Source organism: Alternaria alternata, assembly GCF_001642055.1.
Source record: "Alternaria alternata strain SRC1lrK2f unplaced genomic scaffold CC77scaffold_20, whole genome shotgun sequence".
Taxonomy (NCBI): Eukaryota; Fungi; Ascomycota; class Dothideomycetes; order Pleosporales; family Pleosporaceae; genus Alternaria; species Alternaria alternata.
The window spans coordinates 177,916-203,724 of record NW_017306209.1 but is presented as its reverse complement, the minus strand read 5'-3'; the positions used below and the strand labels follow the sequence as shown (position 1 = coordinate 203,724).

Below are 25,809 nucleotides of genomic sequence, written 5' to 3'. Positions count from 1 at the left end.
TGTTTTTTCTAATACAGTGGAACAAAGAATGCATTGACAACATCTCTTTCGCCTCGAAACTTGCAAGAAAGGTCGCGTGCGTCTGAGAATGCTTTCATCGACCAAGCCACTTATCAGCTTCCAAACTTTCTTGCGCTACTACACGCGGCGTCCTGGCCGCAAAACAAGAATCGATACACAGGTGCTTCGTTAAACCCCCAGAAGTTTTCTCCTACACTCCAATACTTGATATTGCATGATTCAAAGAGTGCATCCGAACTACGCAATGGGCATGCAAATTGGAGAGCTTGCCGTCGGAGTCCTGTTTATCGCTCCTCTGCTTCTTTGGAGAGTTTCTATCTTGCAGAACTAAGGGAAAGGTTGTTCAATACATGACTTGGTCGCCTCCTTGTTAGCCTTGTAAAGGAGATGTCATCCAGTCCAGGCGCTAGGGTCATCAGATACTCAAATATCATCCATGGTTGTCTCAAAATGGCACCCTACCTAGTCTATGGAGAAAAGACTTGTGAATACCTTCTCATCTTACTCGAAACTCAATCCCTGTTCCATATGTGCAGTAAGTTTGAGTTAAGTTTTAGGGAGCAGTCTGCCTACGAAATTGTGCCGGTCTGCTGTAGTGAAGAGGGATTGTTGTCCATAGTTTGTGGTGATGATGATCATTATCTATGTTCTGTCATTGAGATTGCTCCTCCTCGTGCTGCTATGATCGAGCGCATAGTCTGCTGCCAGTACGCTCCAGCCCATACGCTCCACGTGTCTTGATGCTTTTATCGTACACCGCTCTACTCCTTTGCTCCACGAAAACCACAACTTCGCTGGCCTTGTCTCTTTTATGCCACTCTCTTAGACAATGGTCTCCAACTCTCTCGCATACCCAAGAGTGTTCTCAATGACCTGATCGCTTGTAACCAAGATGTCTCTGCTCATGTATTCGTCCTCCTGCTGAGGGAAGTATATCCGTCCGTCCTTGACAACCCAACCGCATTCCTTGGCAAAGTTGACGACGCTGCCTTCCGAGTCGAGGAAGAGGAGTGATTTGGCGTCGGAGATGGGAATGGAGGGGTATGCGCGCTCACTGCAGGACGCGATTTCCTTGCGGATAGTGCCGATGAGAATCTGAGAGTGTGTTAGCAACGATCCAAGTCATGATACAAAGACAGCATGTGCGGCATGATAGTGGCAGTAACGTACCTCAGTAAACAGAGCAAACTCCTCGCCAGGCACCCTCTCGCTCTTTGTCTCGACCCACACCTTGTCGTAGCTTCCCTCCATAAGCGCTTGCTCCAATTTTATGGGATACTGAATGAACTGATCAGCCTCGAGCTTCGCGCCGGCCTGCGCAGCCGCCACCTCGAGCGTCTCTAGCAGTGTGTGGAAGCCCGCGTAGTCGCCCTCGCTCAACAGCAGTAACAGATATAGACCTGTGACCTTGCTGGAATTACTGCCATCCTTGGGTAGTGTGGACTCTGGCAGGGAGTAGAAGGGCTGGAGCTGCTGGAAGTAACGGGTAAAGGACTCGGTGTCTTTGAGGCGGATGGAGATGATGGCGCCTAGCTCGAGCGTCTCACGTGCGAGCTGCAGATGTTTCCGTGGTGTCTTCTCTTGTGGGATGAGGGCGTTGAGGTTGAGGAGGGCGATCTTGGCTTTGCCTAGTAATGAGGTCGACTGCTGGTAGTTGTGCGACTTGAGCGTCTGGTGGAGCTGCTGGAGCACGGTGGAGAGTTCCCTTTCAGCCATGGTGTGCGGTGGTTCGGTTTTGGTAGTGCAAGTCGATGATACAGAGACTGGTCGAGGTGATTGAGTGGGTCGGATTCGTGATGTGGTTGGGGTGTTTGTTGCGGCGAGTGGAAGCTTCGGTGGTATACGTCGGGAGACCGTCGGCGTCGGAGGTGCTGGGCTTAGCGTGCTCCCCAACCGCCACGCCGCGTCATATCCTCCCTCAAACGTTCTATAACGAATATATGCCATTTATTTCACTTGCTCTCAAACATGCTGAAAGAACCCATGAGGGCGAAAGCACTGTTGTAATTGTTTCCCAGATATAAGCCTGACATCCCACGCGGACCAGGCACCAATACCTGCAGATGACCTAGTCGGTCACATTGTCTCAGCGTGGGAATATCACTACTGGCGGCTGGTCTGCTTTCGCGTTGGTCTACTCTTGTTTGCGATACTGCAGCTGACGTCTCGTCTTGAACGTATACAGAATTTGCCTTCCATGACCGATTGGGTAGTCAGCACGCCACGCCTTACGCTGTGTGACAGCAGAGATTACTTCTGTGGAAATCTTCTACCCTGAGTACAGTACCAGAGCAAATCAACATGCCCATGCTTTGACCGGTCCATAGTTCCAACATACATGCTACTGGTGCCTAGTATTGAGTTCCCCAAATCATGTCCTTTCCCCTTATCTCCTCCTTCCAAACTTTCCCTTCGCACCAGTCCCTGCTTTGCCTTTGATATTGAGCCTCCGATAATTTGCGTTTGCCGTAGCTTTGATCTTGCGGGCCGCCGTCTTGAGTGCGCTCTCTTTGACAGGCTTCTCCTTTGCTTGTTCTGGCTTCTTTGCGGGCACTTTTCGTCTCGGGGTATGTGAAGCGTCACTCGCGTAGTCTGAATCTCCATCCAAGTCTGAGCCAAACTCGTCTTCCAGAACCGCTGGTACTTGAGTTTCTGGCACCCCTGCTTGTTCTCCCTCTGGGTCGTCGTTTGTCTGTGGTGCTGGCGTTGGCTTGGGCTTTACAATGTTCGGGCGCACTGAAAACTGTTAGTCATGTAGCTCGTTTGTTGAATACAGAATATCTTACTTATTACACGCCGCGTCTGCCTCTTCAAACCCTTCTTTTTCCAGACCCTTCGTGGCTTTCCATCAGGCCCGAGTTCTGGTTCTTCCTCACTGCCTTCGTCAGACTCAAGACCTCGGTCTGGCCCTAAGGGCATAGCAGCTTGGCTATCTTCTATCAGTATCTGTGACGCTCTGGGTTTCCTGGGGACGGCGATGCCTTCTTCCTCCATTTCCAGTTCGCGCATCATGTCCGCCTCTTCATCAAGTTTGTCGTCTTCATCTTTCCTCATCGCTTGTATCATGGAACTCAAGCTACGTCCAAGTCCGCGTCGCATCCAAGGTGCTGGTCGTGATATTGGCTCCTCCTCCTCGTCAATAGCATTCAGCACATTGTCTCTCCTCAGGAATGCAGGTGTAGCTAGACCTCGAGTCGTAGATGACGGTGTACCCTCCTCGTCTAACCTTCTCTTCTTCGGTGTGACGAATTGGTTCAAAAGAAACCGCTTCCCCGCCGACAGTGGCGTCCGCTCTCCCCTTGCTCTTGACTCTAGTGATGTCTCACTTGCTGCATCTTGAAGTCCCCTACTCGGAGTTTGCGGCACATTTAACCCCACATCTCCTAGTACAGTCCTCGGTTTGCTTGGTGTGCCATATGCATATGGGAGCATGTCGAAGAGACCTAGAACTATCCCGTCGCGCTGGGGCGTAGGTCCTATGACGGTAGGTCCTTGTGGAGACAGAAGCTCGGCTGCTAGATCTACGTTCTCTATTGCATCACCGTCCTCTCGTTTCCTCTTCAACGGTGTAGAGACGGTGGGCTTGGGCGCGGCTTTTGGTGTTCGTTCGACATCGAGGCTCGCTCTTCGGCTTGGGGTTCGCTTCGAGGGCGTCTGCGGCGCTGCTTTGCTTGACAGTCGTACTCGTAGCTTGTTGTAGTCTTTGTACATTTGCGCTGCATATGTTCAGCATGACTGTAGAGTGACCGGAACTCTTCTGTACGTACAAATCTCGGCATTGGCCTTGATATCATCGCGTCCCGCCTTTCGGCCATTATTCTCTGCTGAAAACTTCTTTTCCCAGGCCTTCAATTCATGTCGTAGCTCAGTGCAGCGCTGTTCGATCTCATCGTTACTCATGGCGTCTTGTGTCGAAGGGTGTGGTATGGGTGAAGACGGTCCGAAGCGGGTGTAATTGACATCAATATCCCAAATCGCGGTACGCGTTACGTGCACGCGACAAAACGCCACTAGCAGGGTATCTCAGCCTTATCGGCTCCACATCACATGCACATCATTCCCAAGCTTTTAATTGGCGAGCATGACGCATCAGATATATTCTACAAAATACTATTCACAACTCCCTGCTCGCGCGCTTGAGAGCTCGAACATCATGTCGCTGATGCATAAAGGAAAGCCGGACCAAAAAGGGGGAATCTAGTAGTGAACAGCCTTGTCGTAGGTGGCCATAGCAGCCTCCTTGAACGCCTCAGCGAGGGTAGGATGAGCGTGACATGTTCGAGCAACATCTGCAATATCGTTAGTATCTTGTCACGAAACGAGAAACTGCATGTTGACTTACCCTCTGAGCTGGCACCGTATTCGAGAGCAAGGGTACCCTCAGCAATCATCTCACCAGCGTTGGGTCCAATGATGTGGATACCCAATATCCGGTCAGTCTGAGCATCTGCGAGGAACTTGACCATACCCTCGGTGTCGAGGTTGGTCTTAGCTCTTGAGTTGGCGGAGAAGGGGAAGGTTCCGTTCTTGTACTTGATACCAGCCTCCTTGAGTTCCTGCTCGTTTTGACCGACCCAGGCGACTTCAGGGTGAGTGTACATGACGGAAGGAATGGCGCCGTAGTTGACGTGACCGTGACCCTTGTGGATGTACTCAATGGCAGCGACAGCCTCCTCTTCGGCCTTGTGGGCAAGCATAGGTCCGAATGTGCAGTCTCCGATAGCGCGGATGTGGGGAATCTTGGTGCGGTACTCCTGGTCGATGATCAAGCGGCCCCTGTCGTCGGTCTCAAGGCTGATGTTGTCCAGACCAAGACCAGATGTGTATGGGCGGCGACCGATGGCAACGAGAACGACGTCAGCGTCCATCTGTGATTGTTAGCAATGCTTCTGAATCGAGGTGCTTGCGCTGAACTTACGGTCTCCTCCTTTCCACCCTTGGCGGCCTCAACGCTGACCTTGACGCCAGCGTCGTGAACCTCACCTGCGGTAACCTTGGTGTTGAGCTTGAACTTCAGGCCCTGCTTTTGGAGGATCTTCTGGGTCGCCTTGGCGATCTCGGCGTCCATGCCAGGGCCACCAATTTGGCCCAAGAATTCGACGACAGTGACCTCGGCACCCAGACGCGACCATACGGAGGCCTGTGAATCGTTAGAAATGCCTTGTGGGTCAGAGAACTGTTCCTACCATCTCAAGTCCAATGATACCACCGCCGATGACGGTCATCTTCTTTGGCACTTCCTGGAGCGCAATAGCGCCAGTGCTTGTGATGACCTTCTGCTCGTCGATGGTCAAGCCGGGGAAGGGTGTAGCCTCAGAGCCAGTGGCAATGAGAATGTTCTTGCCGCGAACAGTGGTTTCGCCACCCTCGACCAGGTTGACAGCAACAGTGTGTTCGTCCTGGAACGCACCAGTTCCCTTGATGTACTCGACGTTGTTCTTCTTGAAAAGGAACTCGATTCCCTTGGTGAGACCAGACACGGAAGTGTCCTTTGCCTTCATCATGGCGGGGAGGTTGAGCTTGACATCGTTGACTTCGATACCGCGGCCTTTTGTGTCGTGGAGGATCTGGTGGTAAAGATGCGAGTTGTTGAGGAGCGATTTTGAGGGAATGCAGCCGACGTTCAAGCAAGTTCCACCGAGGGAGCCACGCTTCTCGATACAGGTGACCTGTCGCAGTGTGTTAGCTCTCTGGACCTCGAAATCTCTACGTCTGTTCTCGCTAACCTTCATGCCCGCCTGTCCTGCCTTGATGGCTGCGACATAGCCTGCGACACCACCACCAATGATGACTAGGTCCTTGTCCTCTGTCCAGCAATCAGCAAAAGTCACCGTACCGGTCTTTACGGCAATGCGACTTACCAGCTTCTGACGCATAGCCTCGTCGTAACCGGTTCTGGAAGTAGATGTTGGATGCGCAAAATGTCTTTTGGGAGACGGGCCGCGTCGCCCTTTGGATGGCGCGGGGTGCCAGTGAGCGGAACATGGTGGAGACTACCGAAGAATCGCTACCAAGAGAAGCCGTAAAGTGTACGGCGGGGATGACAGGCGTCAATGGATGGGGCGTGGGATGGGAGATGTGGTTGAGCTTTTTGCGGAGCTCGGCCGGGAAGGTCTATGCGGCTTCCGTAGGGTCAAGTGGCGCCAAGCTGACAAAGTGCCTCACATCTACTCCGTAACATCTTCGTCCAAGTATCGCGGCAAAATGGGTTTCGCATTACTATACACGGCAAACAGAGGGTATTCTTGCGATATCTGATGGTGAATGGTCTATTACTTTCCGTTTCTCAATCTTCCTGCAGAGTGGTCGTGGCCAGTACTTTCGTCAACATGTCCATTATCGACTTGCAAGCCCACCGCACGGTCTCTTTTTCCGTCTGCTCGACAATTTCCGTCTTGCTAACAGCCTTTTTCAGGAAGAACTGCAGCCCAGCAATCATCTCGGGAGCCTGGTCTACCTCCACAAACACTTCGCGCACTGCCCGCTCATCTCGCTTGTCCTTCGATTTTGATGACTTTAGCGACTCTAGGATTGTAGTGACTAACAAAACCTCGACAAAAGTCCTGGTTTTGGGCTGCAAATACGGGAAGTTGAGGTTCTTGAGAGTAGTGATAGGCAGAGCTTTTCGTCCAATTAGTGTGCCGTACAGTTTGCCTTGATTGACCAATTTTCGAAGAGATGTGTCGCCACCCGCATCGTCGTCGTCAGAGTCATCGTCATCTGCACCGTCTTGCTTCTCTCCTAGGCTCTTGAATATGTCCCAGAGCGCAAATTGGAAACTCTTCCGTGTCTTGTGGTCTGAACAGACCTTGCGGGCAAGAACAGTGTAGTATGGATTATAGGTCTTTTCAGCGCCTGCGCAGTGAACGATGACTCGTGGAATCTCTGCCTCTTGGGATCTTTTGAGGTTGAGCTTGTTCAATCGTATCTGGGCATCTTTGAAGTCGCTGGCAGACATGATGGAGATGAAAATGGCGCGCCGAATGTCTGTGTTCATGCGATGTTCACGAGCAAGCTGCACGAGGTCGACTTCGCTGTCTTCGTCCTCAATGTCGATCTTGGCTGTAGTCTTGCCGGCTTCTTTTGGCTCCTCGGGCTTTTCCTCGTTGCCTGGCTCATTTCGCCAGCTCGCTCCTACCAGCCACCATTTTCCTCTCTTCTCCGTGTCTTTGATATCCTTCAGCCCAACGCGTAACGGCTCAGTTGCTTTTAGGTTCCTTGAGTTCAGAGTACCCAACTGCTTCTTCATGCGGATCGTATGCTCTCGAGAAATCGCAGACGAAGCTATACCCGTCTTCATCTTGTTGTTTTTGAGATCATTGATCGTCTCGATCATGAACTTTGTTCGAACGGGCAGGTTACTCTGTCCAACTTTTGCCACAGACTTTTGCAGCAAAACAACAATGTCTTTGAGTGAACTTGGATCATCCTGTCGTAGTTGTGGGCCGGCTGCTCTGACTATCCTCAACAAGAGTTCAGTGTTGATTTCCGTGAGCTCATCAAGGAAAAATCGGATGTAGTCGAAAACGATGTTACTGCCGATAACTTGAAAAGTGTACAACTCCGCCACCAAAGATATCAAATTCGAAGTCTGTTTTCCATTGCCATCTTTGTTCGCCTGGTAGTGTTGGTCGAATTCTGTGACGATGCGCTCCACTATTTGTGCACCAAAGTCGGGCCCGATGACCTTGTACACCGCAGCGATGAAACCAGCGTGCAAGTTTACAAAGGTATCCAGAAGAGCTGTGGGATCCGACAACATGCTAGCAAGTAGGTCGACCAATGTATTGTTGACGTAGCCTCGAGGGTTGTTTTGGTATATATTCTCGATGTCGCGTAGAATTGACAATATGTTGGCTTCTGAGAGTCTGTTGAAGAGACCTTGAATTTGTCTTTTGAGACGTAGCAAAGCCTCCGTGTCTGACGAGGGAGGTGCTCTCAGCGCAGGCGGTATGTACTTGGTTGGTTGAGCATTTGGCGCTGCAGGGGCGACGTATGGATTCTCTCGTATGCGCGGTTGTTCTGGTTCCGCGTCCTCCATGTCGTCGTCCTCTTCAGAGCCAAAGCCGTCATCAGAGCCATCCTCTGTCTCATCATCCTCATCGAAGCCCGCCTCTTCAAGGTCCAAGTCCTCATCATCTGATTCAGAACCTTCCGACCCGCTGTCCTCTTCCTCACTCGACTCCTGACCCAGAGCTTTCCGCCTCTTGCTTGCGAGCCAATCATTGTCCTCATCCCTCTTCCTCTTTGTAGGTTGTACCTCTTCTTCGTCGCTAAAATCCCCAAGGTCGCCAAATATGTCGTCCAGGCCATCATCCGCTCCCTTGGATCTCTTTTTGCTCTTTACACCTAGCTTCTTCTCTAACTTGGCAATGTTGGCATCATCTTGCGCAAGCTTCTCCCGAGCGGCGCGTGATAATTTGGCAGGTGGCGGTGAGGCATCTTCAGGCTGTGGTGGCTTCGCTTTGAGAATGCTTTTCAGCGGCTTGGGCGATTCTTTCGCAGCTATTGGAGGTGGTGTAGCGTCGGATTCGATGTTGTCCCAATCTATTTCCTCTTCCTCCTCCTCATCGTCGTCGTCGTCGTCGGCTTCACGGCGTGGTCCCCGGCCATTGTGTGGATGCGATGGCGCTGGTCGTCTGACCTGCTTGTTCTGGCGTTTCTTCTCTACACGATCAGCCTTGCGCCTGTCTTTGCGATTCGGTGGCCCATTGCGCGGACCGTTTCGTCGCTTGTTGTTGGCTGGATCTGCTAGTGTCAGTAATAAAACATCACCAGGCCATGTCGAACACACCTCCAAGCTGGTTTCGCAGCTCAACGGGCAGTTTGGGCCCTCCGAAAGTTGGGCGCATATTGAGATGGTCGAGACGTTAGGGTCGCAAAAAAGTTCGAGAAGTCGGAGTTTGGGTGAGAGATTTCCCCGCGTCTCCGCTCCACGCCACGGCCGCGGGCATCCCACCATGCGACCTACTACATGGCGCGCATAATATAGCACACGACTTTCATTATGGGGCGAGAACACTTAAGCAACGACGAGGTACGATATGTGATTTTATCAAGTGCTTGTCAAATACTGACCTGCCCAGTTCTTCACTCGGCTTGCCAATCTCTTCGAGTACACGCGCACCAAAGGCCACGGCAGCGTCTACCTAGTTCAGAAGCGCATGACCTTCGACACATCTGCTGCACCACCACCAGCCAGTAAAGTCGCCGATGACCCGTTATGGGACACACATCCTGAAGAGCCATTGCCTGTCTTGATCCGCGCGCACAACAACAAGAGCAGCAAGAAGGCGGGAACCGACAGGGAAGATATCCCTAAAATCGAGTTGAGCACCGTCGTCAAGCCAGATGACTTGGACGGCTTCTATGCGCGATATGCTGAGGCTTGCAAGGCTGGCATGAGCGGACTGAAGAAGCGAGATAAGAAGAAGGCGAAGAAGACGAAGAAAAAGAAGAAGGGCGAGACCAAAGTGTGAGAGCAGCCAGGCACTATGATACCATCAGACACGCAAGGGGCACTTCGATGTTACAAAAGCATCGGTTGATTGATTTTGAGGGCTTGCGCGGACAGTACCACGAGCATGCCACTGGGAGAGGCTGCCGAAACGAGTCGTAAGGATGGCGTATCTGAAGAGATACAGCATCAGCAAAACGTGGCTTCCCAAGCGCCAGAGACGCCAATGGAGTGCAGCACACCAGAAGACAGCACTGAATAATACCTATACTCTACTGTCTCCACGTTTGCTCCTATAATTTCTCATCTTTCTCTCTGAATGACTTTGTGCTCAGAGGCAGTGGTTGTCCCAGCCACATCGCTCTTTGGGTGTGGTCTCTCAACTCGTCATCAGTATTAGGATGGACCAGAACAGACAAAGGCCCCCTGTTGATGACAAGCCAGGGAATGAAAGCACCAAATTGTTCTATCCGTCGTCAGGGAAGGTTTCAGAATGAACAGTCGCCGTACATACCGGGCGTGAATATGTTAACCTCAAACATGGCAACAGGATGAGGGCCAATAGGTCGATCCCATACTCGATAGATGCGCAGCTCAGGGACTTGTGTTCAGTCAGCGTATGTGCAAGTTGGAAGTATGAATCTCGTTCTCACATTCGCGACGTATGCGTTCCCACAGCTCGTTGGCGAATTTGACCTCTTCGTTATCGGACTGGAGAAAGTAAATGTGGGCGCTGGGTACTGTCAGATACATGAGCAATCGACTCGCCGCGTTGACACCTACTCAAAGCCCCCTCGTATGCCGTTGTCTAGAGGAGCTACGAAAGACTTATACGCTTCGCTTATCATCTCGGCTGGTGGATTCAGATACGACTTCCCGTCTGCAGCCTTCTCGCTATAGATTGTGAGTCCTTGTCTCAACCACGAATACCACTGTAGTCGACATATGATAGAGAAAATATGTCAAGGAAGAACATACTCTGGTAGTGCCTCAAGGCCTTCATAGCCCTTTAGAGGAGATTCGTACTTGTAGAGATTTGGATCTGCCATTGTTTAATCGAATACTATGTAAGAGAATATCTGCGACTTTTCTGGCGTACCAAATCACTGTTATATATGACGTGATAAAAAACAGTATGCACTGGAGGTTAGGTACCCCGTTTGTCAGCGCGGAATTAGAGCAGCCTCGGCTTGCAATACCTAATGCAGACATTTTTAATTCAGGTACATTCATTAAGCCTAAGTTACCGTCGCCACTTGTAAGTTCCAAGTCTGGTGAGTCGTAGCCACAAGTTGGGACGATGGCGTGAGACGCGTGAGTTGTCGGCTTATGCCGAAGCGTTATGTCCTATGCAAGCAGCAAGTCAAGATTAGAGATTTGTTCTCGAGCCGAACAGATAGGCGAAATTTGGCGTCTGGAAATATACATAGACGGCATTGATATGACATTTCACCGACAGATAAGGAGGCGGCATTGGGAGTGTGAGTCTTATCGATACATTATGCGCTTCACATGGGCGCGCACGGAGCATTGTTGGAGGGGTTCTTGACTCACCCCGCGACCACTCAAGATATTTCGGAGCGCGACAACGACCCATTGAACACGACTCGAATCTGCAAATACCGCAATCATGGCCGAGGCTACCTACTACATCGATGAAGATGTCGGTCACGATATCCCAGAACAAACCGGCGACGAATCACTTCCCTACAAGTCACTCGGATACGCTGTCCTCACGCGCGGCGAGACGGCAAAGTTCCTTACACGCAAGAGCGTCACCGGCGAGGTCGCAGAGGGTGCGGATGCGACATCGAGGCTAGAGTGGAAGGAAGCCGCAAAGTCGGCCATGAAAAAGGCAGTCAACTACGCCAAAACACAGAAGAAGAAGCAGGAGAAGGACCAACAACTACTTGCCCAGCGCATGAAGGAGGAGCATGATCGCAACAAGGTACTGGACGAAGCCAAGAAGATTGTCTTGGAAGAGGACAAGAGCTTGCCTGCGCCCATCAGGATCAAGCTCGACGACACCGACTCGAAGAAGATCACACTAGGAGATGGCAAGGATACAAAGGGTACACGAGTACGCGTTTTCGGCCGTGTCCATCGTGAGCGAAGACAAAAGGACGTCATGTTCGTTACACTAAGAGACGGCTACGGTCAGATGCAGCTCATCTTCACCGGCAAGCTGGCAAAGACCTACGATGCCCTCACTTTGACCCGCGAGACCAGCATGGAGGTCTTCGGAGAGCTGAGGAAGATCCCCGAGGGCGCACACGCACCCAACAACCGCGAACTACACGTCGACTACTACAAGATCCACGACGGATGGAAGGCTGCGGGTGGCGACGATGCCATCACCAACAGGGTATCAAAGGACACTGAGCACGCGACACTGTTGGATCTGCGACATCTCACCATGCGCGGAGAGACGGCATCCAAGGTCTTGATCGTCCGTGATGCTGTCGAGTTTGCGTTCAACCAGGTCTACAAGGAACTTCGGTTACGCAAGGTCAGCCCGCCAGCGCTCGTCCAAACCCAGGTTGAGGGTGGTTCTACGCTTTTCAAGTTCGGCTACTACAACGAGGAAGCATACCTCACCCAGTCGTCTCAACTATACCTTGAGACTTGTTTGCCATCTATGGGTGACGTCTACTGTATTGAGAAATCTTTCCGTGCAGAGAAGTCACTGACACGTCGCCATTTGGCTGAGTACACACACGTCGAAGCCGAGCTCGACTACATCAACTTTGATGATCTACTGAACCACCTGGAGGAGGTCATGTGCCGTGTCCTTGAAGTCACCATGTCCGACCCTGTCATCAAGCAATACATCATGGACCTTAACCCCGAGTTCCAAGTACCAGAGCGGCCTTTCAAGCGCATGAAGTACCAAGACGCCATCGACTGGCTCGTCGAGAACGGGATCCCCAATGAAGATGGCGAGCCGCACAAATTCGGTGACGATATCGCCGAGGCTGCTGAGCGTCGCATGACAGATATCATCAACAAGCCTATTTTCCTGACTCACTTCCCCGCCGAGATCAAGGCTTTCTACATGCTGAAGGACAAGGACGATGCTAGGGTTACCGAGAGTGTAGATTGCTTGATGCCTGGTGTCGGTGAAATCGTTGGTGGCAGCATGAGGATGGACAACTATGATGAGTTGATGGCTGCATACGGAAGGGAAGGTATCGATCCTGCGGCGTACTACTGGTACACTGACCAGAGGAAGTAAGTCAACCACCATACGCGTTCCATCAGTTTGTGCCTTACTAACATAACTCCAGGTACGGTTCTTCTCCCCACGGCGGTTACGGTCTTGGTCTTGAGCGCTTCCTCGCCTGGCTCTGCAAGCAGCACACCGTCCGCGACTGCTGCCTGTACCCTCGCTACTTCGGTCGTTGCAAGCCTTGAGCGTAAGCCACACGAATTTTAGCTTCACGTGACGTTGTCCCGTAGCCCTTGCTACAGAACGAGATGAGATATGAGTTGATTCGCGTGATGCGGTTCCAGAATAGTCAAGCTACCGCTTTGCCAGTAAACATAGCCTTATCGCTGCATTAGGTTGAGACGATTGGACGAATCATGGAATAAATCATACCCAATTAACATGTTCAATCCGTCTTATTTTTCTTATCTACTTCTGGTCAAGGATAACACCGCCTTTTCGATGTGCGAGCAATTCCGTTCTTTCTACTACAATGTGTTTGACAAAATGTGCCCCAAACAGAGCCGCAGTATTCTGTGGTCTTGCGTCTAGACGATACAAGATGGTATATACATTTGTCAGCAATGTTTGTTACTACTTAGCAAAACCGAACGAAGCTGAGTCGACATGGACTGGTGAGAAGCTTCACGACGGGTTATTTATCGTGGTATATGTGCACAGTGTCTGACATGGTGGAACCTTAGGAACCCAAGTCAGCCTGAAACAAAACTCTCTTGGTTGTCTATGCCAACACCCGGGTAGCTGAGCTACATTCTCGCTTCTCACATAAGATCCAGATGGGGCACAAAACGTCAAAGACACAGTAGACTTCTTGTTCGTCGCCTATGTAAAACTACATGCCTTCCTGAGATGTGCATCGTAAATCCTCCTAGGAGAATAGCGAGTAAATATGCAGGCCGCGTGACACCCGCGTCCTAAACTAGGCAGAAAGTTTGCACTTGTCCCTCATCCATCTTGCTCGATAGAGCACCCTAGAAACGCCATGGAAAAGAACAAAAGCTCATCACCAAGAGCTAGGAATGTACAAAAAGTACCCGATTCAAACTCCTCGCTATGCAGTTGTGGTACAGCGAAAGAAATTCCCTGTCAAAAGTGCAGGGATTTGACAATATATAGCTGTTTGTACTTGGAAAACGTATGGGACAAAACGAGCGCGCAATATACGCATCGTGTGCAAAATAACCCACCAAAACAAGGATGCGGAGGACCAGGGAGGGAGCTTTTTTCAAAAGAGACAAAAATCGTTGACGTGTCGGACAAGGACCGTGCCGCGCGTCCGTTAGCGAACAAGTGTCATGATCGAGTACGGAAGTTAGACGAGCAGAGCTGAGCATTCCAACGCCTCATTCACAGCCTGTCTTGGAGGTATGCACTACCTTGATGAAGATACCTTGTGATGATCTGACGTAGTTGAGCTTTAGGGTTGGATAAAGGCGTCGTGGGGGTCCAGATGCGTCCATGTTGTGCGGTGGCGTCGCGGCAAATAAGCTAAATGATTAGGTTCAGATCCGGTGTACTCGACGGGTATTCAAGCTCCAAGTCGTTGCTGAATGAGCTTCTGCAGCATCTCCAAATGCGCGCGTTCGTCTGCTGAGGGCGGCGGCGGATCTGCGTTGGACATGGCTGAGGAGACAGCCGGGGGAGCTTCGGACTGTTTCACGTGAATTAGCGCCGATGATCAAAACAAGGCCGGTGGGCTACAGGCAGTCTTACAGTGAGACCGAGGATGAGCGCATGGACTTTGCCCTCACCCAGGTTCGTTTCTGGCGTCTTGTTTGCCAACTGTGCCAGAGCCAGGGCTGCCTGCTGCTGTGGGAATGGATACGCGATGAAATTTTGCATCGACGCTCTGCGCCGTGATGCAGTGTCTGCAGCGTGTCGAGCTTCGACCTTCTTCCCTACACGGCCGCTGCAACGCATTAGTGATGAGTGTGATGACTTTCTGATGCGACTGCACATACCTCTTGACCTTGCTGACGAAGTCAAGGATGAGTCCCTTCTCGGGGACACGGAAGATCTTGGAGTTGACATCCTTGGATTCATTGTCGCCGAACACATAATTGCCTTCGCCATCAGTGTCATCGTCAGGATCATTTTTGATATCAATCAAGCCGTTGTTGCGCATACCACGTGAGAATGTTGACTCAACGTATTCGGGTTGCTTGCGCACTCGGACTCTACGTGGCACCCGAGCTACCGGCGCGGCATCGGCCATCTCAGAATCCCCATCTTTAGAACTCAAATCGTTCTGCAGCAGGAGACCACTGCGAAGGTCATGTTCGATATGTCGAGGACATCTCCAGGCGTCCCGCTGAGATGCTTCAAGGCTGATGTGTGGCGGGTTAGCGAGAGGTGGGTCGACGCAGTCCAAGTGCCAGTACGCGTGGCAAAAGTCACACTTCAGCATTTGGCGCTTGTTACCACTCGACACTCCGCACTGCGTGCATAAGATAACTTTGTGATCAGCATCAATGAGCTTGGTGTATTCAGGTCTCTGGTAGCCATAGCCACTGTTCTTCGCCCTGTTGTGATGTTAGTGCCAAATCACGCGACGAAACGCGTCACACTTACAGCGGAAACTTCTTGACCTCCTCAGAGTACGAGCCATCGGGACGTGCAGAAACGCCCTCGAAGTTATTTTGGATGTCTGAAGGCAGAGCAAACGCGCGAGGGTTGGTACGCTCGAGTTTGTTGAAGAGCGGACCCAGACTGGGATACGAGTCCGCGGAATCGTCGGGTGCAGCAGACTTTGCGTTGCACTCGTAGCAGTAGAACGCTCCATCTGGAACCTGAGTTCGTGGCGGATCGCAACAGAGAAGATGAAAAACGCGTGGACAGTTTTCGCAGCATACAAACTCGCCTGCACCTCTACACGCAGAGCAAAAGTCGTCGCTCTCTGACTGCGGCGAGTTCTGACATTCTGTTAGAGGTGAAGAAAGGACAGAAAGTGGAGGAGAATATGGAAATTTGAGTGGCGTGATGTTTGTAATGAGCAGCATTGATGTTGAGGATGAAAAAGATAAAATGTGGTTGATGGGTTGTGTGGTGAAAGAGGAATGGTGTGGTTGGATGCTTCGGAATTCCAGTGGCACTTACCGGGTCGTTGTCATCAGGCCCCAGCTGTCTCGAACCGCCACCGCCAGTAAAGGCTACACCAGCAATAGGTCCTGCATCTCGGTTTTTGACCGGCCTATACGTGTAACGTTAGCCCTGTAATGACTTGATGGTGTGTTGAGGAATGTACGATGCGAACACGTGCAAACACGTAGAGCTTGCTCAGTCGACGCCTTACAGCCCTGTGCCAAAGCGGGTACATGCATCGACCAACACTGAAAAATGACAAGGATGCTGAGAAATTGAGCTGAAAATACTTACGATCGTTTCGTCCTCGCGCCCTGTCCGTTAGTGAGCTTGACCCGCTTAGGTGCCGGTCCCATCGCAGGCGTTGAAGGGCGCGACGACACAGCCGGTTCGAACTGAGGTGATGAGAACCGTGACGGATCCTCTCGTATACGCTTAGTACCATGGTTTGGAACCCGCCCAGCGCGTCGCGGTTGATCAGAATCAACAGGAGGTCCCACCGCGATTTGAGACTCAGTTAGAGACTCTGTCTCAAGAATCTCATCATCGAAGCGGACATCGGAGATGGGAGGAGGAATTTGCTCAAGTTTCCGGATAGGCTGCTCATCGACCATAGCTTTTCGCATCTCATTGAGTCGCTCATCTTCCGCTTGCTGCTCCGCGGTCGGTGGCTGTAGCTTGTGGGCATGCTTCCCGAATAGCCTCCCAGCATTGCCTTTCATCTTTTTAGCAGCACGTGCAGCCGCAGGATTCTTTCCTTTCTTTGGAGCTACAACTGGCGCAGGTGCAGTAGATTTTCCATTGACCTGCACAGGCTCTGGAGGGCCTTTCTGGACAATCTCTTCATTGACATCTGATAGCTCAGAATCGCTCGCCCCAGTGTCCGGCGTCCTTGCGGCTGGAGTTGGTGCTGTAGTAGAAATTCCTCCGTCCAGTTCCATCGCAGAATCCGGCGCCAGACTTCCATTGGTAGCGGTTCGTTTTCGGGGCGACTTAGACTGCATCCTCGGCGTTGACTCAGCTGAGGTGTCAGCAGTCGCTGGAAGAGCGGGTGCGGTACTAAACGGATGAGGCGGTGCTTGGCCTGAATTTTGATCAAGAGCTGATTGCAGTGCTTTGTGCGAAAAGTTTGTAGCCGAATTTGTAGAGTTCATGAACTGTCTATCCTGGTAGTCGTTGACAGCCGAAACAGATTCATCAGGAACGATCTCACTACTGGCCCTTGGGGATGGCTGCTGACTGAAGAACGAGGCATCGTGATTCATCGCAGCTTGTTGGTCAAAGCGCCTGTCTTTGCTCAAGCCCAACCTCGTCTTTTCCTCCTGCTTGAACTGCTTGATGAATTTGCGAAATCGGTAGAGCTGTTCACTGGTGCTCTTTCCATGAATTACTGATTCGATAGCGTCTGCCAAAGCGGAGTCTGTTTTGCTCTGCTCGTAGGCGCGCCGCAAGGCAATGCCCACGTAGCGCTTGCCAGTGTGACTGTTGGCTTTGGAGATAGCATCATTGACAGCAATCTGGATACGCTGAGTCGCAGCTTCAACGGGCTCTGACATGGAAACAGCTTGAACTGCTGGACTAGCGGAAACAGAGGTGCTTTTGGTGTGGCCGTTCTTGACGGGCGTCTTGCCATTGACAGGTGTCTTACTCTGCACTGGGGTTTTGCCCCTGACAGGAGTTTTTGACACCTTCGCCTTCTTCTTCGCCTTCGTCTTGGGCTCGTAGTCGTCGTCCTCGTCGTCTTCAAGCATGGGAAAGCCAACCGGCATCTCGTCCTCCTCTTGCCGCTCCGAGTCGTCCGGCTCGAGCTCAGGAGCTGGAGTGACTTCTGGCGTAGACCCAACCTCGTCACCTGCAAAAACCGCGCTCTTCCCCAGTAGCGAATGTCGAGCAGTGGGCGGCCCGTCGAGAGCGCGCGCGCGCTGTTTGTCCTTTGCCTTTGGAGGCACACCGAGGGGGGCCATATTCTCCAAGACGCCGTGCCGCGCAAAACCGTGCTCTTCGAACGATGGGGCAAGAGTTTGCGGTTGGGGTTCAGTCCATTCGGTGATTGATCGTTGCTTCTTCTCGTTGGTGTGCTCGCTTGGAGTGCCGGTAGGTGAGGCGAAGGGCGTGGTGCTGGACCTTTGTTGCGATTTAAAGTCGCGCGACTCCCGGAGAGACTTGCGGAGGGCCGGCATGGCGAAACTACAGTTTGGTCAGCGCGCTGTAGCAGATACGAGCATGACGAGAGTTACTTCACGTGTTGTCCGAGAATTCAAGACGCCGCAATGCCGTGCCCGTCGTGGTGGGTCGGTAGTGCGAGAATGAGAGTCGCTGAAGGTTGTTCGAGGGTGCCCTGGACGCTTGGACGGGCCTTCTTATTATGTCAGCCCCCTACGCAACCGCAAATATCGCAGTATCTTGTAGGATCTCCAAGTTATATTTGCGGATAGACAGAGACTTCCTCGATCGGTTCATCGATTTTGAGTCTCAACAAAAGTGGTGTATCGTCGTGGTGGTTGTGCAACTATTCCAAAGGGAGTCTACAATACCAAGTCCGCTTTTTTCTTGACGTGCCCATCTCACCTTCACCAATCGCAACCTGTAGATATCGCCACGCAATTCCTGAATCTATACTCATACAGAGACAGTGTACGGCCATGTTATCTGGTGCTGCTACAAAAAAATCTTGACGGACAAACAGTCCTCGCATCATCCACTCAGGGGTATTCTCTGCATACCTATTTTGCCTTATCTCACGTTGTGCCTGACTGTCTACATGGACAATGTATACGCCCTGTCATCTAAGGCGATCAGGAAGCCTTGGGAGATTCACTATAGTCACTCTATCCGGCGCATGCAGAACAATAGCGTATGGGATAGACAGACCTGAACGAAGACCCGAAAGACGACGCGATATAGTCTACCACTTGCTCCATCCTCTGAGACTAATACTCCGCGCATGAAAACTGTTTGTTGCAACAGTGTGTTTGTATCCCGTGGTCATAATCGCCGATCATCGGGTATGCTGAAGCCATGTCTGGAGGCTAAAGACGCGTTGACATGCACGGTCTCATCTCGCAGATCATAGGGGCACATTTCGAGCGCGAGACTGTTATACATTATGTGCTGAATCAGTTTCAACAACCAAAAGCTATGGTAGATGACGTCCGGAGAACTGATCTTTCTTTTTTGTGAATTGCTATCGCTTCTACATAATCATGTGCATGACCATACGATAAGGCATATCAGACCTAGGTCAATTGCCGATTTTGTTTCCGGGGCTGCCGTTTTTGCGATCTCAAAACAGTCCGTGTCATCCAGGTTCATAGTCGAGAGGCGGGTATGGCGTTACGGTTCCCTAGAACCTACATCTACTCGTCGTCATCATCGTCCTCCTCCTCTTCAGCGGCGGCACCGCCCTCAGCGGCCTTCTTGGCAGGCTTCTTCTTCTTCTTCTTGTTCTTCTTTGTTGAAGTCTTGCCAATAGGCTGTTCCAGAATCTTGAGGATCTCCTCGTCCTCGATCTTCTTGTCAGACTTGTACTTGGAAGTGTCAATGGCAGTAGGTTGAGCTAGGCGCTGCATTCCGTTCTTGGTGATTGCTGTTACGATGTTAGCTAACAAATTTGCCTGTGTGATGCTCTACATCCAGCAAGATGGTTCATGTTTGAGAGATCAAACAAGCGAGCACATCGGCCAATATCGGACATCTCCTGAGCAAGGAGCGAGCAGGGGAATCCTAGAACTTACCAACAGTTGAGAACACCCTAGCTACGGGCTGGTTGTCCTTGTCAACGACGACTTCGTACTGGCGAAGTACACCGGTACGAACACACTCGACAACACCAACCTTGGCGCCCTTCTCGTCCTCCAGCTGTCGCAGACTGAAGGGGAAGGTACCGAACTTCTTGACTACTTCAGACAAGAGGCTTCGCGAGGTAGGACGCTTGAGCTGATAGGTGGTAGCCGTACGTCGGTGCAGAGTAGTCCTGTTGCCATTGTTCTTGACCTTGCCGCTTCCGAGACTGACACCCATCTCAACACCCCACACCTCACCGACCTCAGGAAGACCGTCACCCCTGACACCTTCACCAGGCGCAAGGATAATCTTCTTCTTGGATTCTATCTCGTTGTGGTCGAATTGCCAGATGGTAGTGCTCTCGACGAGGTTGCAGCCGTAGGCCTTGACAACCTTCTCAAGCATGTTGGTCATCTGGCTCTGGGTGTAGGGCTTCTTTGTTGCAGCCTTCTTTTGCTCCTCCTCATCGCTGTGGGGGATCAAGCTTGGAGGTACCATCAACCTGAGCAGGAGCTCGTTGGCGTAGTGTGTAGCCAGAATGAGATCTGCCTCGCGTCCGGTGACTTCCTCAGCGGCGCCAACAATGACATTGTCGCAAACAATTGCGCAGAAGCCATCGATCTGGGCGCCCAACTGAATCTTGACAACCTCTCCCTCCTTCAGTGTCGTGGCGGCTTCCTCGGTGTCGGACTTGAGTGGTGTGTACGGGGTGATATAGGCGCTCGGGGAGATGGTGGTGCAGTGTCCAATGCCCTTCACGACCTTCTTGCCCTTGTAGACCTTGGCAACCTCCTCGTCTAGGAGCTTGTCACCGCGCTCACAGAGCTCGACAATGCTGGCATCGGCGGCGATCCATCCTGAACCGGTCAGTTTTGTGTCTGTTTACGCGCGTGAAGTAAGCGCGAGCTTGAAGAGCATCGTACCGGAGACTTCCTTGAGGACTTTCTGGGAGATTTCGGCGGCGACCTTGTACTTGGTGATAGTATCTGGGTTCGCCAAAGTGTAGTCTGCAATATGGGTTAGCTCCTGCGACTCATTGACAAAGACAAAACTGTGCTTTAAGCTATGTCTCTGTCTAAAACAGCTTCATATATCGACGACATGCATAGGGAAGGGGGATTGAGCTTACCGACAGCTGCGGTTTCGGCCATCTTGAGTATAGTTGAGTGTGGGAAGATGGGCTGGAGCTAGAATTGGAGTGGTGCGCGAGGTCGTTCCTGTGTTCACAGACCAGCCCCTCAGTGGGGTGGTTTCGAGCTTTCGCTTAGCCAAAGCCCAATGACGACGATCGCCTGACAACGTCACACTCGACCTGCTTTTCTTCCCAAAGTGAATTAATCTGCCTGGATCTAGACGTTAGGCTTGTGATCATCTGGGCTACGGTGGGTGAACTCCGTATCTGCTGCATAACCGGACACAGGTGAAAACGCAAAGCAATTTCACTATTGTCAGGCAGCTGTCAATTGTGTACGCGTGTAATCCCACACTAATGACAGTCTTGATCCAGACAACCTTGGAACGAAGCAAGAGCCCAACCTCAAATCTTGAGCAATCCATCTACAACAACAGCCCGATGATCACTACCATAAACCCCATCCTCAAATTTATTCGGCAAAACACTATATCCCTCAAGCACCCAATCGCTCTTTCCTCTCGGTCCCACAAAAACAAAGTCAATCAGCGTCTTCGTCTGGTCATCAAAATCCGTAAACGTGTTCGTGTCCCCGTACAGCCACTTGGCCTGCTCCTTTGTGTCTTGCATGATGGACGAACCGTTGTTTAGGATCTTGTATGCTTCGCCAGAAGTCTCAGAGTTGAGGTCGCCGGCCAGGAAGAAAGGTAAGGTGGAAGACGAAGTATTTGAGGTGGGCGAAGTGACATTTGCAACGACCTTTTCGATGATCTTCGCAGACTCGCGGCGCGAGATAGCGCCTGCGTTGTCAAAGTGCGTAGACATCGCTACCATGGCTTTTTTACTTTGCTTGTGCTTGAATTCGCCCAAATTGAGGATGCGGACAGATCCCGCGTCCCAGCCTTTCTTCCCTACCGCTCCGTTCTCGTTTAGCCAAACGGTCTGCGATGTTACTAGTTCCCAGACGGCTTTCCGATAGATGATAGGACTGTATTCGCCTTTTGTTTTGCCATCGTCTCTGCCTACGCCGATGTAGGCCCATTCGTCGCCCAGACCGGTCATGATATCAACTAGCTGCTCATTGAGTACTTCTTGAAGACATATGAATGATTCTGGGTTGTGTAAGGTATTGTAGTGTAGCTCATTGAGGATCAATTGCTTGCGTGAGGACCAGGGCTTTTCGCCTGTGGCTGGCGGGTCGGCGGCATAGCGTATATTGTGGGTCAGAATCCGAATTGGGAGAGTGGCAGCGTGAGCTTTCATGATGAGGGTGACGAGAGTGGTGACGAGAAGGGCTACTTTGAACATCATGCCGGCGGGCTGAGTATAGCCGGAACCGAACACGTGACAGAGTGATGGCTTGAGGCAGAGACGATATGCTTTACGTAGGCAATCTTGAGGGGAATTCGGGGCTGCCGAATGAACAGAGACCTTCACGGTACTGAAAAAAACAATTGCACAGCCTTGAAGATGTGAATAATAGTGATTGACGCCTACTTACATTGCTGCGTCGAAGACTACCAACCCCTACTTATACCTTACAAACGACACCAGCAACGAAAAGAAGTAGGAAGGTACTTAAAGTAGCCTCGGACAAAGATCAAAATTTGCGATTGTGTCCACTCTTCAAAGTGGTAATCCAAGACGGAACAACTGATTTTCAAGTTGTAGCCGGCAAATGAGAACGCCGATGCACCAGCACGTTGTCTGTATGCCCAACTCCACATGCTCCCAACTGATCCGCTGTTTTACACGGGAATTTATACCCTAGAATGCGCTTGCATATATCAAAAAGACCCCGCTATGCTTCTGAATATCATTTCCTATTCGCGCTGCCAGAAGGTCTGGATGCCCTGCCCTACAAAGGCTGTCCAGTCCGTTTGCGCACGTTCTCCATATGTACGCGGTTCTTCAGATGTAGTTCGAAATTATTGACTGTTTGCTCGGGTCCAGCATTGTACAATTTGCCCGGGCAGTCTATGCACCGGATTCGCGGCAAGAAATATGCTTTGTGGTTCGCTGGCAGGGGGGCATTTGGTTGTAGCGTATCAAGCTTGACTTGTCGGGACACAATATCGCCCGTCTTCGGGTCCTCGTAGCGCTCATTCATGACAGCATAGCGCATAGTAGATTCGAAGAGCTCGCCGGGATTTCGATCACGTAGATCCTGGAGTGCTTGTTGAAGCCACGGAGGAGTGGGAGGCTGATGTGGATTAGTCAGAGATCTACGTAGACATGGGCGAGGATCTTACATGTTGAGAAACGGCGGGCGTTGGCCAAGGTGCCTCAAGTGAACCATCCGGCCTGTACTGCCACTGCTTGTTCTGGGTCGTTGGTGTGGGCGTAGGCGGAGGTTTCGGCGAAGCTTCTACCGAAGCTGATGCGGTTGGGGTTGAACGAGTAGGTATGGCTGGTGATGGTGGAGGTGGCATTGAGTTTGCGGTAGGTGTGCTTCGTGTTGGGGGTTGCGAGGGGGCCACCATGGGAGTCGAGGCGGGCTTTGCGAAAGCCCTTGGGTTTCTCTGCAATTCCCTAAGTTTGACGGGCGATATGCGGAGTTTGACTATGAGTGTTGTAGGCTCAGATACACTCTCTTCCCGCGCCTCATATCGTAGTGATCTGGATGCCCGTGGCTCGTGATGAGGTTGAATGTTGGACACTTCGGGGGTTGCTGATCTTCCAATAGCGGACCGCATAGCAGCTTGAGCAGCAGTGGCAGCTCCACGCATACCCCGGGTCCGCGCAGTACCTCCGGTCAGTTGCGCAGGTGCGGGAGAGTCTACTACCGATTCGTCACTATCCGATTCGTCTGAGCTTCCATCAGCACCACGACGGCGGCCCTCTCTAATTTTGCGTGTAGCCTTGAAGAGCTGACTGTCCTCGATGGTTTCTGCAGCACCAGGTAGGACTGAAGAAACAACCAAGGTGCGTACTGTCCGTTGGCGGTCTTTAAGGTCTGGCAGGGCAGGGCCGCCACGTCTGTTGACAGATCGTTTCTGGCGCCGCTGTTCGCGCATAATCGATAGTTCGGCTCGTTCTAGGTCAGCGTTACTCAGTTCGTATAGGTACGGCTGGTAATCCTTTGTAGACTGCATCGGGCGGAATACAGAGGGGAGTGGTGAGGCCAAGAAGTTGTCCTGGATATCGGTATCTTCAACTGGTCGTCCATCGAAGGGATGACCTGTGATGTACAGGCTCTTTGTGAACATCTGACACTGCTCTCTTATGGAATGGGCAATGGCGGTAGTGAACTCTCCGGACAGTGACAAATCAGCAGCCATCTGCCTTGCAAATTCCTCGGGCGCATTCAGAGGATTGTTGATTTCCCACTCGAACTGGTCCACAAGAGTGTGTTGGCCAATGGTAATGTTCAATTTGATCAATATCCGCATCTCGTCATTCTTGTATGCCGAGTATGGCTGATGGGGGTCCAGAGGCTCATCATCGAAGAAAGCGTGAGGGTAGTAGTCTTGAACCTGCTCGTGGATCTCGCGATCGATTTGTTGCATAACGTTCTGACGCAGCTCGGGTGGTATCTGGAAGTCCTCGACGAGGGTCTGGGCGAAGAGCACAGGGTTGGTAACACGGTCATGGAGGTTCCAGGTAAAAGTGTCGCGTAGTTTCAGTCTGTCTAATTCGATGTCCAGACGCACAGGCACAAGCTCTTCGATCTGGTCTGCTTGCTGCAAACCCTTCTCTTTCGAAACCTTGAGTTGCGGCGCGAGTCGACGACCGGCGCGCTTGGCATGTTCGGGATATAGCAGCTTCGTTTGCGGTAGGGCTCGCGGGTCTCTGGGATCGGGTGGTATGTCGGTCACGCCGTTGCCGTAGCCAGCATAGCCATATCCAAAGATGGCGCCGGGGTTCTGTCGTCGGACAGGGTATACCTCGTCGCGGTAGAAATGGCGCAGGTCGTTCAGCTCGCCATAGACCTTCTCGGAATGTTTGTTGCGCTCGTACTTGTTTACGCTGTCGAGGAGGTCGCGCGCAATGTGGCGGTCGAGGAGATGGGCCTGCGAGGTTGTGGGTTTCGCGCCATCGTCGTGAGAAGGCGTGCGTGAAGACTTGCGGGTTCCCGAACGCGATCGCTTTCTACTAGGCGACGCGCCGTTGATGGCTTCGGGCTGCGCTGGCGATGCCGTGTCGCCCTGCGCGCCGGTGAGGTTCAAGCCAGAAGCCGCCATGACAGCCTTGGCCTTCTGCTTTCCGTCTCGAATCGCGTTGTTCTCGTTGGACGCGCTGTCGGGTCCATTGATGCTGGTTGGGGCGTTTGCGGGTTGGACAGCACCTTCACTGCTGTTGCCGTTTGTGGACGCGCCGTGGGCGGGATCGAGGCCTTGGGAGTCGGCTAGCGGCGGAGAGGGCATCGCGTGGTGAATTATAATGCGCGCGGCAGGAGCGACCTGCGTGTTTGCTGCCCTTGTTAGAGCCGAGGCATGGAGGCTGGAAGGAGTGATGGAGGCTCGAGTGGGTCAATGGGCGTCCCATGCGGTCGCGCCTGGCAGAAGAAGGGGGCGGGTGCGCGATGCCATGGCGACAGCAACAACAGCGCCGCCATCTCAAGAAAGCGCATCCATGGCGCCGCGACCATGAGAACTAATAGCAGCAATACAGAAAAGAACACATACCTTTGGGAACATGCAATTTGCGCGTCGTCACAGGTCACAGGGCTGGGCTGGGCCTCTGTTTGGCTGTCCAGGGAAAGAAGTGCCGATCGGGTAGTCAAGCGCGCAGCAGCCCGTCTGTAAGCCTTTCACAGGCGAGAGTATTGGCAGGAACCTAAATCGGCGAAACACCTGCTGCGGTACCTTGGGCGGGGTCGCGGCCGTGGATAAGCTCGGAACTTGGAATGATGTGTTGTGTGTCAGGCAGAGGCATTGATGGATTTGCGCCAAAGCAGCCAGTTCTGCCGCTTGCAAGCGCCGAGCCAGCCAAAGCCCATAACGAACACTGAAGCTGCCCAGCACGCTCCAACGCAGCCGCAGCCTCTGTTAGTCGTGGTTTCTTTCACCAGAGCAGAGGCCATGATCCTTCTTACCGGCTGTTCCACATAACTACACTCACACTCCATCGTCTCCACGCACTCATCACGTGCGACGCCATGAC

The 25,809-nt window shown here is 52.0% G+C and overlaps 7 protein-coding genes across 7 annotated transcripts; 2 read left to right on the top strand and 5 right to left on the bottom strand.

Annotated features, from left to right (window-relative positions):
- Nucleotides 1–483: 483 nt before the first annotated feature.
- Nucleotides 484–3,970, bottom strand: CC77DRAFT_970177 (hypothetical protein). The gene is made up of 5 exons (XM_018535808.1): nt 3,789–3,970; nt 2,808–3,737; nt 2,427–2,757; nt 1,192–1,948; nt 484–1,116 (listed from the first exon to the last, which is right to left on the bottom strand). Exons 1-5 carry the CDS (start codon nt 3,919–3,921, stop codon nt 844–846), a joined length of 2,424 nt encoding a protein of 807 aa, XP_018382235.1. The 5' UTR covers nt 3,922–3,970; the 3' UTR covers nt 484–843.
- A 93-nt stretch (nt 3,971–4,063) lies between these two features.
- Nucleotides 4,064–8,891, bottom strand: CC77DRAFT_1052960 (dihydrolipoyl dehydrogenase). Its single transcript, XM_018527723.1, has 8 exons — nt 8,816–8,891; nt 6,341–8,769; nt 5,883–6,135; nt 5,748–5,827; nt 5,208–5,690; nt 4,940–5,161; nt 4,364–4,889; nt 4,064–4,310 (listed from the first exon to the last, which is right to left on the bottom strand). Exons 1-8 carry the CDS (start codon nt 8,871–8,873, stop codon nt 4,219–4,221), a joined length of 4,143 nt encoding a protein of 1,380 aa, XP_018382234.1. The 5' UTR covers nt 8,874–8,891; the 3' UTR covers nt 4,064–4,218.
- A 14-nt stretch (nt 8,892–8,905) lies between these two features.
- CC77DRAFT_1023585 (signal recognition particle, SRP9/SRP14 subunit) lies at nt 8,906–9,939 on the top strand. Its single transcript, XM_018525690.1, has 2 exons — nt 8,906–9,058; nt 9,108–9,939. The coding sequence occupies exons 1-2, from the start codon at nt 9,029–9,031 to the stop codon at nt 9,498–9,500; spliced, it is 423 nt and encodes a 140-aa protein (XP_018382233.1). The 5' UTR covers nt 8,906–9,028; the 3' UTR covers nt 9,501–9,939.
- On the bottom strand, nt 9,320–10,663 carry CC77DRAFT_1023584 (hypothetical protein). The gene is made up of 5 exons (XM_018525689.1): nt 10,457–10,663; nt 10,262–10,372; nt 10,132–10,211; nt 9,993–10,079; nt 9,320–9,944 (listed from the first exon to the last, which is right to left on the bottom strand). The coding sequence occupies exons 1-5, from the start codon at nt 10,525–10,527 to the stop codon at nt 9,772–9,774; spliced, it is 522 nt and encodes a 173-aa protein (XP_018382232.1). The 5' UTR covers nt 10,528–10,663; the 3' UTR covers nt 9,320–9,771.
- Nucleotides 10,664–10,777: 114 nt separating this feature from the next.
- CC77DRAFT_1043050 (asparaginyl-tRNA synthetase) lies at nt 10,778–13,017 on the top strand. Its single transcript, XM_018527299.1, has 2 exons — nt 10,778–12,709; nt 12,766–13,017. Exons 1-2 carry the CDS (start codon nt 11,109–11,111, stop codon nt 12,890–12,892), a joined length of 1,728 nt encoding a protein of 575 aa, XP_018382231.1. The 5' UTR covers nt 10,778–11,108; the 3' UTR covers nt 12,893–13,017.
- Nucleotides 13,018–14,235: 1,218 nt separating this feature from the next.
- CC77DRAFT_1033834 (hypothetical protein) lies at nt 14,236–22,014 on the bottom strand (the record flags this gene model as incomplete). The annotated part of the gene is made up of 12 exons (XM_018526830.1): nt 14,236–14,358; nt 14,421–14,616; nt 14,669–15,229; nt 15,279–15,619; nt 15,804–15,897; nt 16,083–17,975; nt 18,031–18,144; nt 19,149–19,374; nt 19,523–20,428; nt 20,495–20,578; nt 20,879–20,883; nt 21,284–22,014. 12 exons carry the CDS (start codon nt 22,012–22,014, stop codon nt 14,236–14,238), a joined length of 5,274 nt encoding a protein of 1,757 aa, XP_018382230.1.
- Nucleotides 22,015–22,164: 150 nt separating this feature from the next.
- On the bottom strand, nt 22,165–25,562 carry CC77DRAFT_996223 (SNF5-domain-containing protein). The gene is made up of 2 exons (XM_018536479.1): nt 22,956–25,562; nt 22,165–22,906 (listed from the first exon to the last, which is right to left on the bottom strand). The coding sequence occupies exons 1-2, from the start codon at nt 25,068–25,070 to the stop codon at nt 22,562–22,564; spliced, it is 2,460 nt and encodes an 819-aa protein (XP_018382229.1). The 5' UTR covers nt 25,071–25,562; the 3' UTR covers nt 22,165–22,561.
- Nucleotides 25,563–25,809: the final 247 nt, after the last annotated feature.

Coding starts and splice junctions, on each gene's coding strand:
- CC77DRAFT_970177 (XM_018535808.1), bottom strand. CDS start 3,921: ATGAGTAACGATGAGATCGAACAGCGCTGCACTGAGCTACGACATGAA. Junction 2,758..2,807: donor GCAGACGCGGCGTGTAATAA/GTAAGATATTCT, acceptor AACAGTTTTCAG/TGCGCCCGAACATTGTAAAG. Junction 1,117..1,191: donor AGTTTGCTCTGTTTACTGAG/GTACGTTACTGC, acceptor ACACACTCTCAG/ATTCTCATCGGCACTATCCG.
- CC77DRAFT_1052960 (XM_018527723.1), bottom strand. CDS start 8,873: ATGCGCCCAACTTTCGGAGGGCCCAAACTGCCCGTTGAGCTGCGAAAC. Junction 5,828..5,882: donor AGGCTATGCGTCAGAAGCTG/GTAAGTCGCATT, acceptor ATTGCTGGACAG/AGGACAAGGACCTAGTCATC. Junction 4,890..4,939: donor AGGGTGGAAAGGAGGAGACC/GTAAGTTCAGCG, acceptor TAACAATCACAG/ATGGACGCTGACGTCGTTCT.
- CC77DRAFT_1023585 (XM_018525690.1), top strand. CDS start 9,029: ATGGGGCGAGAACACTTAAGCAACGACGAG. Junction 9,059..9,107: donor AACACTTAAGCAACGACGAG/GTACGATATGTG, acceptor TGACCTGCCCAG/TTCTTCACTCGGCTTGCCAA.
- CC77DRAFT_1023584 (XM_018525689.1), bottom strand. CDS start 10,527: ATGGCAGATCCAAATCTCTACAAGTACGAATCTCCTCTAAAGGGCTAT. Junction 10,212..10,261: donor GGCATACGAGGGGGCTTTGA/GTAGGTGTCAAC, acceptor GACAGTACCCAG/CGCCCACATTTACTTTCTCC. Junction 9,945..9,992: donor GGTTAACATATTCACGCCCG/GTATGTACGGCG, acceptor GACGACGGATAG/AACAATTTGGTGCTTTCATT.
- CC77DRAFT_1043050 (XM_018527299.1), top strand. CDS start 11,109: ATGGCCGAGGCTACCTACTACATCGATGAAGATGTCGGTCACGATATC. Junction 12,710..12,765: donor TGGTACACTGACCAGAGGAA/GTAAGTCAACCA, acceptor ACATAACTCCAG/GTACGGTTCTTCTCCCCACG.
- CC77DRAFT_996223 (XM_018536479.1), bottom strand. CDS start 25,070: ATGCCCTCTCCGCCGCTAGCCGACTCCCAAGGCCTCGATCCCGCCCAC. Junction 22,907..22,955: donor CGCCCGCCGTTTCTCAACAT/GTAAGATCCTCG, acceptor AATCCACATCAG/CCTCCCACTCCTCCGTGGCT.